The following is a 13,135-nucleotide window of genomic DNA, read 5'->3' as shown; positions in this document are numbered from 1 at the left end:
CTAGGTTAAACAAAAGTTTTATGACTAGCTGCCTTTCTAGCTTTAGCATTAGATTTAAAAAAAAAAATTAATATTTACTGCACTTTGTGTGTGTTTAAAGGCAACTCCATGAAGCATCACAACGGACAGTAGCAGGCCAGCCACGCTTGGACTGATAATTCATGGTAAGAGAATAACTTCAATATGATTATAAGTGATGTTTTATTAACGAGTTTCGGGAGGAGCTCGCGCAGATAATTAACACGGCCAATACATCATTAGTAATCAGTCTCCCGATCTAATCTACACAGGGAAAATCCCTATAAATAACACAACAATCCTACCTTCCTCATTTCTTGTCTCGTCAACACTTTGGCACATCCAACCACCGAGAACATGTCCGAGATCACCTTTTATCCAGAGGATAACACTTTTGAAGCGGCACGAGATCCCGCAGCATCCCTAGCCGCAACTCAAGCCACCACCGCCCCGCAAGATCCTACAACCGAGCCCGCGGCTGCACCACGGGGCCACAGGCCTTCTTGCCACGCCATCACCGGCACCTTCCCCGGCGTCTTCCGACGCCTCAGCCTTCTCATCCGCTCCAGCAACAGCGAAATGGACCGTGGCAGGTCTGCGGTAAGCGCTCGCCAGCCCCAGCGCCAACATCCCGCGCCGATCTACCAAAGCGAACGCCAGCCCGCCGCTCACGGCTTCGATCACAACCCAGCAGCTTCTTCAAGCCGCCGCGGTAGCGTGAGTTTACCGCCGCAGTCGGCAAAAGTCCCATTCACAGCCCATGCCTCAGCACACTCCCCTTTCCTTCCCATGGCCGGCAGCGCCGCCATCCAAAACCAACGCGAACATCCCTTCACTAATTGCGCAAGCCCCAGCGCCCACCATTCCTCCCCTCCCCCCTCTTTCGTCCATTACAGAGATTACGTCTAGCGTGAGTTCGAATCATTTTTACCGACTCGGATGTTTGTGGCTCGTTCAGCAAATGAACGAATCCTTTTTCTAGTCATTTCATTCATTTCGTTGATTTTACAAAAAAAAAAAGCTACGTGTTATTACCAAAACACATGTTCTAATTATACAATCTGATTCCTTTTGAAGCCTTATCTGCCTTTGCCTAACCTGAATCAGTGAATTTCCTAATATCCTTTAAAAAAAAAAAAAAAAAAGTCATGCCCACCCAGATTTTTGGCACCTATTCAGCATCTGCTGGCAGAATAAATATTACCTCACTTTCGGCTGCAGAAGCAGCCCTTAATTTTTCAACATGTTGTCAGAGGCAATTTGCTGGATCCTCTCCAACAATCATGACATACAGTTTCTGGTTCATATCCTAAACGACTTTCTGATCATCTTGCCCCCCGACTCCTCCCCAGCCGCACATCTTTGACTACCCAAAAGCCTTTCGCAGAGCTCCGAATTCCCCTCGCCCAAGACAAACCCTAGGCCCCAGCACTTCTATTGAATTTTTGGCATCAACTTGGATTCCCAAAAAAAAAAAAAAAAAAAAATTCCAGGCCTCTCTACCCAAAGAGAAAATCGATAGAACGATTCTGGGGACTTCCTCACTCTTAACTAATCCTAACCGTTCCAAGCGCAAGCTTTTATCCGTTTTAGGCCATTTAAATTTCGCAATGCGCATCATCCCGCAAGGCCGCCCCTTCATCTTCCATCTACTCTTTCTCACATCCTCCGCCCACGCCCTAGAGAACCAAATATCCCCAACTGACCCATGCCGCAACTAACTCAGTCTACGGATATCCTTCCTTAAACAATTGAACGGATTATCCTTATATAAAAACCTGATTTCTTCCCCAACTGATATCCAACCGTTTACAGATGTCACCCCCTCCATCGGTTTCGGAGGTGTTTTCCACATAAGCCACCCCCCCCCACCCCAGCTGGCAGATTTTCCGCATCAGCTATCATCCTCAGCGCTATTTTGAGCAATATCCTTTAGTCATTGCAGCTTTTCTATAGGGTAAAGAATGGTCTGCCACTAGCATCCTTGTCTATTGCGACAACGAAGCTACCGTGCACAGCATCAACAAAGGCTGCTCCCATTCCCCCACTCTAATGCCTTTTGTTAATACGCCCGATTTGGATTTCGGCTTGCGACCAATTCATTATCACCGCAAAACACATTCCTGGGTCTAGAAATCAATAGTTAACTCTCTTCTCCTTTTTTCCTTCCAGAAATTCAGATCCTTGGCACCAGAGGCGGACCCGCTCCCGACCCCAGTACCTCCCTATTCAGAGCTAATATTCCCAAAAAACCACCCCCTGAGACCCCTCCTCGAAGCTTCCCTCAATTCCATCCTCTAAGCCGTTTCCCCCAGAACCCTCCAGTCTTACTTAACAGCACGGAAATGTTTCAAGGCATTTCACGCAGCTTACAAGTTATCTTTTCCCGACTTCTCCCTGCTAGCTATTACCTCCTTCATCTCCTACCTCAACGCCATCCAAAAACCTCCAAGTCAGCTCCATCAAAGTTATAAAAAAAAAAAAAAAAAAAGCCAACCCCCCAGACAACCTATCATCTCCACCCTCCGTGAAGGTTACCATTCCATCTGCACTGCCCGCACATTAGACGCCATGTTTATCCTGGCTTTCTTCGGTTTCCTCAGATGCTCTGAGCTCGCCATTACATCTGGCTTCAACCCAGCCATCCACCCAACTATCTCCGATCTAGCAGTGCTAGACGGTGAAACCATCTCTTACTTCATAAAACAAAGTAAGACAGACCAAACAAAGAAAGGCCACTTCATTTATATTTTTAACCTTCAATCATCCCTCCAACCATTCCAAACCCTCCTAGCCTTCCGCCAGCTCAGGAAATCGCTTATTTCCCTTATGTGCAGCAATGCTCGCTCCAGCTGGAGCTCCCGTTTATTCCCCGTATGCGCAGCAATGCTCGCCCCCGCCGGAGCCTCCATTCATATCCTTTCTCTGCCGCAGCAGAGCCTGCTTCCGCAGAAGCCTCTAGCCCCCTTCCCCGCACCGCAGTGCCAGCTCCCGCAGGAGCCCCTAGCCCCCTTCCCACACTGCAGCAGCAGCATTCGCCCCCGCCGGAGCCTCCATTCATAACCTTTCTCTGCTGCAGCAGAGACCGCTTCCGCAGAAGCCTCTAGCTCCCTTCCCCGCACTGCAGTGCCAGCTCCCGCAGTAGCCCCTAGCCCCCTTCCCACATTGCACCAGCAGCATTCGCCCCCGCCGGAGCCTCCATTCATAACCTTTCTCTGCCGCAGCAGAGCCCGCTTCCGCAGAAGCCTCTAGCCCCCTTCCCCGCACCGCAGTGCCAGCTCCCGCAGGAGCTCCTAGCCCCCTTCCCACACTGCAGCAGCAGCATTCGCCCCCGCCGGAGCCTCCATTCATAACCTTCCTCTGCCGCAGCAGAGCCCGCTTCCGCAGAAGCCTCTAGCCCCCTTCCCCGCACCGCAGTGCCAGCTCCCGCAGGAGCCCCTAGCCCCCTTCCAACACTGCAGCAGCAGCGTTCGCTGCCGCCGGAGCCTCTATTAACCTTTCTCTGCCACAGCAGAGCCCGCTTCCGCAGAAGCCTCTAGCCCTCCTCCCTGCACCGCAGTGCCAGCCCCCGCAGGAGCCCCTAGCCCCCTTCCAACACTGCAGAAGCAGAGTTCGCTCCCGCTGGAGCCTTTATTCTTAACCTCCCTCTGCCGCAGCAGAGCCCGCTTCCGCAGAAGCATTTAGCAGTTTTCCCCGCACCGCAGTGTCAGCTCCTTCAGAAGCCCTTAGCCTTCTTCCCACTCTGTACTAGCAGCGTTCGCTCCCGCCGGAGCCTCTATTTTAAAACCTCCCTTTGCCGCAGCAGAGCCCGCTTCCGCAGTAGCCTCTAGCCCTCCTCCCTGCACCGCAGTGCCAGCCCCCGCAGGAGCCCCTAGCCTCCTTCCAACATTACAGCAGCAGCGTTTCGCCCCCGTCAGAGCCTCTATTTTAAACCTCCCTCTGCCGCAGCAGAGCCCGCTTCCGCAGAAGCCTCTAGCCCTCCTCCCTGCACCGCAGTGTCAGCTCCCGTAAGAGCCCCTAGTCTCCTTCCACACTGCAGCAGCAGCGTCCGCTCCCGCTGGAGCCTCTACTAATAAACTCCCTCTCCCGCAGGAGCCCCATCCATTTTTTAAAAGTGCCCCACTGCCGCAGCAGTCGCCTTTCCTTAGGAGTTGTCCTATTTTACCCCAGCAGTACCCGCCGGAGCTCCTCCCTCATCTCCATCATGCACCAACGCCCGCAACTACAGCGAACGTCCAGCATCCCTTAAGTCCAAGCCTTCTTTGGGGTGCCGTTTTGGCTGCTGTCCTGCAAGTGATTACTAGCCTTTTGGGGAGCGCTTATAGGGTTCGGGCCAGTGCTGAGCTCGGACCCCTCCCCCTGGGCGGGGGAGAGCCCCGGGCTCGGGAATTACCACCGAGCTCGAGGCCCTCTCCCGGACAGCACGCCAAACACGCACAACCTTTCACTCAGTTTATTATCAGTAAGAGGGAACTCGTGAAGTGATGTTTTATTAACGAGTTTCGGGAGGAGCTCGCGCAGATAATTAACACGGCCAATACATCATTAGTAATCAGTCTCCCTATCTAATCTACACAGGGAAAATCCCTATAAATAACACAACAATCCTACCTTCCTCATTTCTTGTCTCGTCAAACCCATCCTCCACCCCGTCTCCTCACCTTCAGCCCATAGGGGGAGCGCTTATAGGGTTCGGGCCAGTGCTGAGCTCGGACCCCTCCCCCTGGGCGGGGGAGAGCCCCGGGCTCGGGAATTGCCACCGAGCTCGAGGCCCTCTCCCGGACAGCACGCCAAACACGCACAACCTTTCACTCAGTTTATTATCAGTAAGAGGGAACTCGTGAAGAGGTTTGTGTATTCCATATGGGGGTTTGTCTTTTACAAATGTGTAATTTCTTTTTTTTTTTTTACTTTCAGGGAACAAATTTCGCTGTGTAATAAAGTGGATGGTGAGCAAAGGTGGCCTACGTTTTGGAGCAGCACCTGGAATGCCTTAGATGGGAGAAATAGTGAAGATGCACTGTTCCAGCATTGGAAGACTGTGTATTTTTCAGTGTTATATGTGCAATGTTTAAATAAAGAATGTGATATTTTGGAATAATTGTGTCTGTTTGAATTGAATGTCAGTAGTACCTATAAAATTAATGAAGTCTATATACAAAACAATTAATTACAATAATATATGGCAGTGCATTACTACAGTGCCTTACTGAAATACAGTTGGGTACTGTAAACTGAAATACAGTTGGATACTGTATATCTTAATTACAGTAACTCACTGGCAACAGTGTTGCCAGTAAGTTACTGTAAAAACCCTTTGAAATGTCTAACAGTGTACTATTGATGTCAGGTGGGGCATTTAGCCTGCTGTTTAAACTGGAAGTTGATTACTTGCACCTGAGAAAGTTTATAATGGTATACCTAAGGCAGGGGTCAACAAACTATCTATCTATATAAATATATATATATACATTTCCTCCTGTGTAAGTGTTATGACTTACTTAAAAAAATGAATGGTCTCCACAGTCCTTTCTCCAGGTAAGATCTTTGTAATTTTGAGTTTGGCCTGACATAATAAAAACATCCAAAAGTTCAGTTTTTTATACATTCACATTTGAAAGATGTTTCATCTGTTGTGCCTCTGTATCTATTCATTGTCACTTTTCAAAGAAAAATGCACTTGATTGCATATAAATATGGATGATGTACCTCTGACACCTGAAAGAAGATGTCCAGACGGATCCAGGTTTGTAGGGGTAAAGCTGCGTGTGCTGTAAACGCACGCTCCTCTCCATTCACCACTTGCAGCTGCACCACTATATCGCCTGAGGACCAAAATATACTGACATGTGTCATATTTTAGTAAATAATAACTTACATTTCAGTCTGAAAATCATGCTGGTTTTGAGGAACATGATCATTTTATTATCATTTTACAATTTTCCAGATGTTGCTGAAATATTCCTATTAGGGGTGGGCATAGATTATTTTTTTTAATCTAGATTAATCTAGATTAAATCTTGGAATTAATCTAGATTAAAATGGCTAATTTGAATTCTGCTGAAGGCATTCAGAATATGTGTGCTACCCAAATAATGACTAAACATGTTACGCCGTACTTTTATTTTGACAGGTTGCCGTGAAGTTTCTGTGTATACAGTATGACATGATGCGAGTTTTCTCAAATGAAACGATAAGTGACACTCACAGCAGTTTTGGAGATTGAGTTTATCTGTTCATGTGAGATGCAAATGCCAAAAATTACCGGGAGCGTCACATGTGTTTCAGTATGCGTGTAGTAAAAGCGCGTCTCCACCATTCATAGTATGAATTTCATACATACAGCTAGGCAAACGGAACATACCGGATTCATATTAAAACGGTCTTTTTGCATTTCAGTTTTCACAGACACTAGTCCATATCGCGATTTGAATTAAGTGACAGACCATATTTGATTTATGAATCCAAAAAACGACGAATTTACGTGGCATTTCGCGCTATAGTAGATTCGGTTTTTATGAATGGAGGACGACGCGATCCCGTCTGTGTTTTGGCGGAGGAAACATAAACGCGCGACCATATTCTATAGTCTTTGGTATACATCCGCGTTAAACTATCAAGGTGAAAGTCATCATATCTTGCGTAGTTTAGACCCAGCTCCCAACCCAATTTTGAGAATAGATTAACGGCGATATTTTTTTTATCGCCCGATAAAAGTCTCACGTTAACGCAGCACGTTAACGCCGATAACGGCCCACCACTAATTCCTATACTATTAATATACATGCTTGAGTTCTGTCAGTGATTACAAATGATGGAATGCACCCTGACTGGCTTACCTGTGTCAGACAGCATAATGAGTGGACTTGCATAGATCCTGTGCTCATTAACATGCTTGACTATTCCACACACAGACTGGCCACACCAGCTCAACAAGTACAGCCACACTGACAGAGTCACACTGTAAAGGGCAGATGATCAGAGCTTCACACATGATGGGCCAACACCCTCTTTACATTCCACAACATTTCAAGATTATACTATCACATCATCAGGTGAGCAAGCACATATGAAGTGCTTAAAGTCAGCACTGTAGAGTTATTTCTGTATCATATTGCATCTAAAGGAATACAACAGGAATTTGACATTTCCACTAAAAAATCACAGAGTTCATGTAGAGGCTCTACAGCTGGCCTAGTATTATTATGGTGTTCTGAGTGGTTTCTAGGGTGTTGCTAGGCGTTTTTCTGAGTGACCACAATGCCTAAAGATGTTTACAGGTGCCAAGCTGTAGTGACGGGTGTTGCAAAGGTATTCCGAGTGACAACAAAGGGTTGCTAAGGTAATCCAAGTGACAACTAGGGTGTTGCTAAGGTATTCTGAGTAATAACTAGGGTGTTGGTAATGTACACAGCAAAATCCCCGGTGTTAATTTAACACTCTGAGTGTGGACACATATAAACACTGAAGCAGTGTTGAAGTTAATGAGATAATTAGGTGATTAACAAAGTAATGATTGATCATTATTGAAGACACCTGCTGTTAATAGGCAGAATCACCAAAGCAGAAAACCCAAATTTTTTTGCAACCATTATAGTGTTCAATGTTTGCATTAGTTAGGCTCTTGACCCTTCAATTTTTAAGTTTAGATTTATTTATTTTTTTGGCTGTTATTGCTAAGTTATAACAGTCAGACAAGCCAAGAGCAAAAGTCATCAGGTGGTATTGACTGTGCTTGACATAATCATCATACAGTGACTTGAGTATTTGACAAAGGATTTCCTTACAGATTACAATAAAACTGTGAACAAAAGAGCAATCAGTTTTGGCATAATCAGACATAAATTATGAGCTGAATTGTCTTTGTAATTTCTTTTATTATTACTATTTTCTTTTGTTTTTATATGACCTTTTAGTAGCTTGCAATGTTCAGAGTTGATCTGTTTATCTGAATATGCTGTTTGTCACCATTGTTGAGATTCATGGGCTGGCTCTTGATGTCTATGTGTGCCTATGTGAAACACTTTTTTTTTTTTAACAGATTGTAAAGGAAATGTATAGGAAATCTGGATCTTCTGCTGTGGATTGTCAAGGCTATTAAAATAAGCACAAAAAAAACTAATTTAGAGATTAGACATAGGTGATGCAAGTCAAACAAAGAATATGTTAAAATACAATCATGACCTGATGACTTGAGATTTTGGCTTGTCTGGCTGTTTTAACTCAAATACAGCAGCCAAACAAAATCTAGTATTAAAGATTTAAGGGTCAAGAGCCCAACTAATGCAAACATTGACCACTATGATGGTTGCTTAAACATTTTGGGTTTCTCCTTTGGTGATTCTGCTTCAACATCAGGTGTCTTCAATAATGATCAATCATCACTTTGTTAATCACCTAATTATCTCATTGACTTTAACACTGCTTCAGTGTTTATATGTGTCCACACTCAGAGTGTTAAATTAACACTGGGGATTTTGCTGTGTATTTTTTAATTTATTCAGAGTGACGAAAGGGATTTTGCTGAGGTATTCTGAGTGATCACTAGAGTTTTGCTAAAGTATTCCAAATGACAACTAGGGTTTTGCTGAGGTATTCCGAGTGATGACTAAGATGTTGCTAATGTATTCCGAGTGACGACTAATCGGTTGCTGATATACTCCAAGTGACAACTAGGGTTTTGCTAGTCTCAGCCTACTCGCCTTTATTTTCGGTCCGCTGGGAAACAAAGCGCAGACTGATTTACTCTGCGTTTTGCTAAAATGTGCTTATGCAGACGCCATTGTTGTTATACACATTTGCGACTTTCGCGAACAAATGACTGACTTACTGCTTGTTCTCCCTCTTCTTATTTTACTTTCAATGCTGGTTATTTCAATGACTGACTTATTGCATGCCAGTCTGTTGTTATGGGGGCATTTCCACGCACCGAAACATGACGCTGAACGAAACGAACTGTGAATGGTTGTTTGACATGTCGGTCAAATGGCCTTATGGGCGGGCCTTGGCCAATGAAAGCTGCCATGAATTCCAGACATTTAGCCGTCAGACTGAAGGTTTGGCTACGCGAGACTACCGTTTTGCTGAGGTATTCCAAGTGACAACTAGGGCTTTGCTGAGGTATGCTGAGTGACGACTAAGGTGTTGCTAGTGCATTTAGAGTGACGAATAAGGTTTTGCTGAGGTATTACAAGTGACGACTAGGGTTTTTCTAAGGTATTCCGAGTGATGACTACGGTTTTGCTGAGGTATTCCGAGTGACGACTAGGGTTTTGCTGAGGTATTCCGAGTGATGACTAGGGTTTTGCTGAGGTATTCCGAGTGATGACTAAGGTTTTGCTGAGGTATTCCGAGTGATGACTATGGTTTTGCTGAGGTATTCCGAGTGACGACTAGGGTTTTGCTGAGGTATTCCGAGTGACAACTAGGGTTTTGCTGAGGTATTCTGAGTGATGACTAAGGTTTTGCTGAGGTATTCCGAGTGACGACTAGGGTTTTGCTGAGGTATTCCGAGTGACGACTAGGGTTTTTTCTAAGGTATTCCAAGTAATGACTACAGTTTTGCTGAGGTATTCCGAGTGACGACTAGGGTTTTGCTGAGGTATTCTGAGTGATGACTAGGGTTTTGCTGAGGTATTCCGAGTGACGACTAGGGTTTTGCTGAGGTATTCTGTGTGAAGACTAGGGTTTTGCTGAGGTATTCTGTGTGAAGACTACGGTTTTGTGGAGGTATTACGAGTGACGACTACGGTTTTGCTGAGGTATTCCGAGTGGCGACTAGGGTTTTGCTGAGGTATTCCGAGTGACGACTACTGTTTTGCTGAGGTATTCCGAGTGACGACTAGGGTTTTGCTGAGGTATTCCGAGTAATGACTAGGGTTTTGCTGAGGTATTCCGAGTGGCGACTAGGGTTTTGCTGAGGTATTCCGAGTAACGAATACAGTTTTGCTGAGGTATTCCGAGTGATGACTAGGGTTTTGCTGAGGTATTCCGAGTGATGACTAGGGATTTGCTAAGATATTCCGAGTAATGACTAGGGTTTTGTTGAGGTATTCCAAGTGATGACTACGGTTTTGATGAGGTATTCTGAGTGACGACTAGGGTTTTGCTGAGGTATTCCGAGTGACGACTAGGGTTTTGCTGAGGTATTCCGAGTGACAACTAGGGTTTTGCTGAGGTATTCCGAGTAACGACTAGGGTTTTCCTAAAGTTTTCTGAATGACGATTAGGGTTTTGCTGAGGTATTTTGAGTGACGACTAAGGCACTGCTAAGGCATTCAATGTGACGACTAAGGTTTTGCTAAGGTAACCCAGTGATGACTACGGTTTTGCTGAGGTATTCCGAGTGATGACTAGGGTTTTGCTGAGGTATTCCAAGTGATGACTAGGGTTTTCCTAAAGTTTTCTGAATGACAATTAGGGTTTTGCTGAGGTATTTCCAGAGTGATGACTAAAGTATTGCTAAGGTATTCAAAGTGACGGTTAGGGTTTTGCTGAGGTATTCCAGTGATGACTAGGGTTTTGAACTATAGTGTTCAGTTTTTTGCACAGACCGATCATTTTGTGTCGCAAGACCTCAATGTATCGGCACGAGCCACAGGGTTTAATTTGGTTTTGTCTGTGTATGTTTTTTTACTCTTAGATTTGCTAACCATTGACTGCCATTATATGACTGACAGACTGCAACGGTTTGAGTTAAAAATCTTTGTTTGTGTTCTACTGAAGAAACAAAGTCACCTACATCTTGGATGCCCTGGGGGTAAGCAGATAAACATCAAATTTAAATTTTTGGGTGAGCTATCCCTTTAAGTGACAGTGTTGCATTCAGAGTGGTTTGTAGGGCATTACTTATTACTAATGCATTCAGGGTGGTTAAAGGGAGGGTGGTTAGGGTATGTGTTTAGGGTGTTTGCTAGAGCATTGCATTCTTAGTACTTTCCAGGACATTGCTAGGCTGTTGTTTAAATATTCTGAGAGGTTGTGGGATCACAAAAGGCCTTACTAGGGTGTTGCCAGGATATTCTTACTTTTCTAGATGGTACCTGTAATTTTTTTGTTCTCCTGGTTAAACAAATGAAAACAGAGTTAAGTTTTAGAAACACCCTAGAAACCATCTAGATCACCCTTTGTATGTGGTTATATGTATTTAATGAATCTCTCACTTAATTTAATTAAAGTTTTTTTTCAAATAGCACTTCAAAAAGCATCAAGTAGCTGTGAGAAATTAGAATGAAGCCTCATGACAGCAAGTCTGACCTTGGCTGTTTGATAGCGAGGGTGCGTCTTCTCTCTAGATCTCTGTTTTTGAAGGAGGAGAATGTGTGTATGATACCAAACCTCTCTCCGGTACTCGCAAATGGAAAAGTCAGGATATCCACAATGTCTGAAAAGGCATAAATGAACAAATCAATGAGTTTAGAAGTATAATCTCCCATTGATGCACCTGGTATATTAAGACAGTATCAAACAACCTAACCTAGTTCTCTCATTTATGCTCAACATCAAATCATTTAGTTTGTTCATTTTTTTTTTTTTTTTTGTTTTCATAGTGACAATGTGGTCTGTCAAGCTTCAGCTTTAAAAAAAAAATCTTTCTCTGTACTGTATCTTAAATATTGTTTTCCATCTTATTTAAACTGGTATATAGAACCAATGGTTTGGCATCACTGATAATAAACCTGGTGTGAGAAGGCATTTTGGAATCTGAACATGATTGTGAATGAGTAATTACTGTGTGTTCCATGTGGGGGAAAAAACTACAACATATGACATGAGGTAAGTAAATCATTAGATTGTTTGTTAACTATTTTTGTTTCCTCCAGGCTTCTGAACAGTTAGATAGGTTCCCACCTGACTCGTGTGGACATTTTCTCAGAGTATCTTTGGTCAGCTGCCACATAAGCCATGCGCCCCATGAGACCGATCTTGTCTGTGGATATGCCGGACGTTCAGAGAGTGGTAATGTCCTCAAAGACATAGAAGTTCTCACAAGAGAATGGTTATATCCTTTAGCATGGCTGCCACCAGTTTCATCTTCAAATAGATGAACCATCCAAGCCCTCAGCACAACATCACACGTCTCCAGTGGCCGCCTAACAAAATAGTCTCTCCGGTACAGCACAGCTGGAGGAAACACTAGAAAAAACTTTCTGGATCTGGGTTTTCCAAGTCTCTTATGGTTAGTCCAGGTCCTTCTGTAAACTATCACTTCTGTCCTTGTTGGGGTTGAAATAACAACTTCGACCCTGATTCGACAGGCAGCAGAGCAGTTATACTGCACCTGTACACTGCATTTGTCCATCACTCTGTCAGGAGCATGTCCAAAACGCACAAAGTCTCCATGATGAGTCCCATCAGTGTCAGAAGTCTCACACCAAACCTTTAGAAAAACAGATCAACCCACAGTTTCAGTATGAAAGAATTTTAAATGTGACCCTGGACAACAAAACCAGTCATGAGAGTCAATTTATCTATACATATATTAATATTTGGCTGAAATACAACTATTTGAAAAACTACAATCTGAGGGTGTTATTATGAAAATCACCTTTAAAGTTGTCCAAATAAAGTTCTTAGCGATGCATATTACTAATCCAAAATTAAGTTTTGATATATTTACAGTAGGACATTTACAAAATACCTTCATGGAACATGATCTTTTTTTAATATCCTAATGATTTTTGGCATGAAAGAAAAGTCGATAATTTTTACCCATTAAATTGGCAAAATATACCCGTGTTACTTAAGACTGGTTTTGTGGTCCAGGGTCACAAATATGGTACACTTATTAAATATGTTATAGCCGAAATTTGTGTGTATATACATTTAGACAACAAAAACAACCCTATGAAATAATCCAGATTACACATTGGCTAAATACTTGAAAAGTAAGGATCATATTTCACTTACAAACAAACAAATAATATACACAATTATTGACTGATTGATTGCATTTTTCGTCGATTTCCCCACAGTACTGTCAATTGGCAATATGTGGTTTAGTCACAGTACAATAATAATATTCTTAATAATAGTAATACTTACATACATGCATGCATACTTGATAGTACTGAAACAGGGGTCATTACTTTTAAGCAAAATACAATAGTTTGTTTTT

At 43.7% G+C, this 13,135-nt stretch overlaps 1 protein-coding gene across 1 annotated transcript in view; it reads right to left on the bottom strand.

Moving 5' to 3' along the window:
• The window catches only part of LOC141290521 (protein sel-1 homolog 3), a 42,842-nt gene that overhangs the window by 29,267 nt on the left and 440 nt on the right, over positions 1-13,135 (bottom strand). The window contains exons 2-6 of the mRNA XM_073822648.1: positions 11,869-12,397; positions 11,275-11,401; positions 6,858-6,979; positions 5,728-5,843; positions 5,520-5,584 (exon numbers count right to left, since the gene is read on the bottom strand). Of these exons, the coding sequence (XP_073678749.1) occupies positions 5,520-5,584; positions 5,728-5,843; positions 6,858-6,979; positions 11,275-11,401; positions 11,869-12,397 (959 nt within the window). The remainder of the gene's footprint in view (positions 1-5,519; positions 5,585-5,727; positions 5,844-6,857; positions 6,980-11,274; positions 11,402-11,868; positions 12,398-13,135) is intronic.

This window comes from Garra rufa, chromosome 18 (assembly GCF_049309525.1).
Source record: "Garra rufa chromosome 18, GarRuf1.0, whole genome shotgun sequence".
NCBI classification, from domain to species: domain Eukaryota; kingdom Metazoa; phylum Chordata; class Actinopteri; order Cypriniformes; family Cyprinidae; genus Garra; species Garra rufa.
This window is presented reverse-complemented; position numbering and strand designations above follow the sequence as displayed.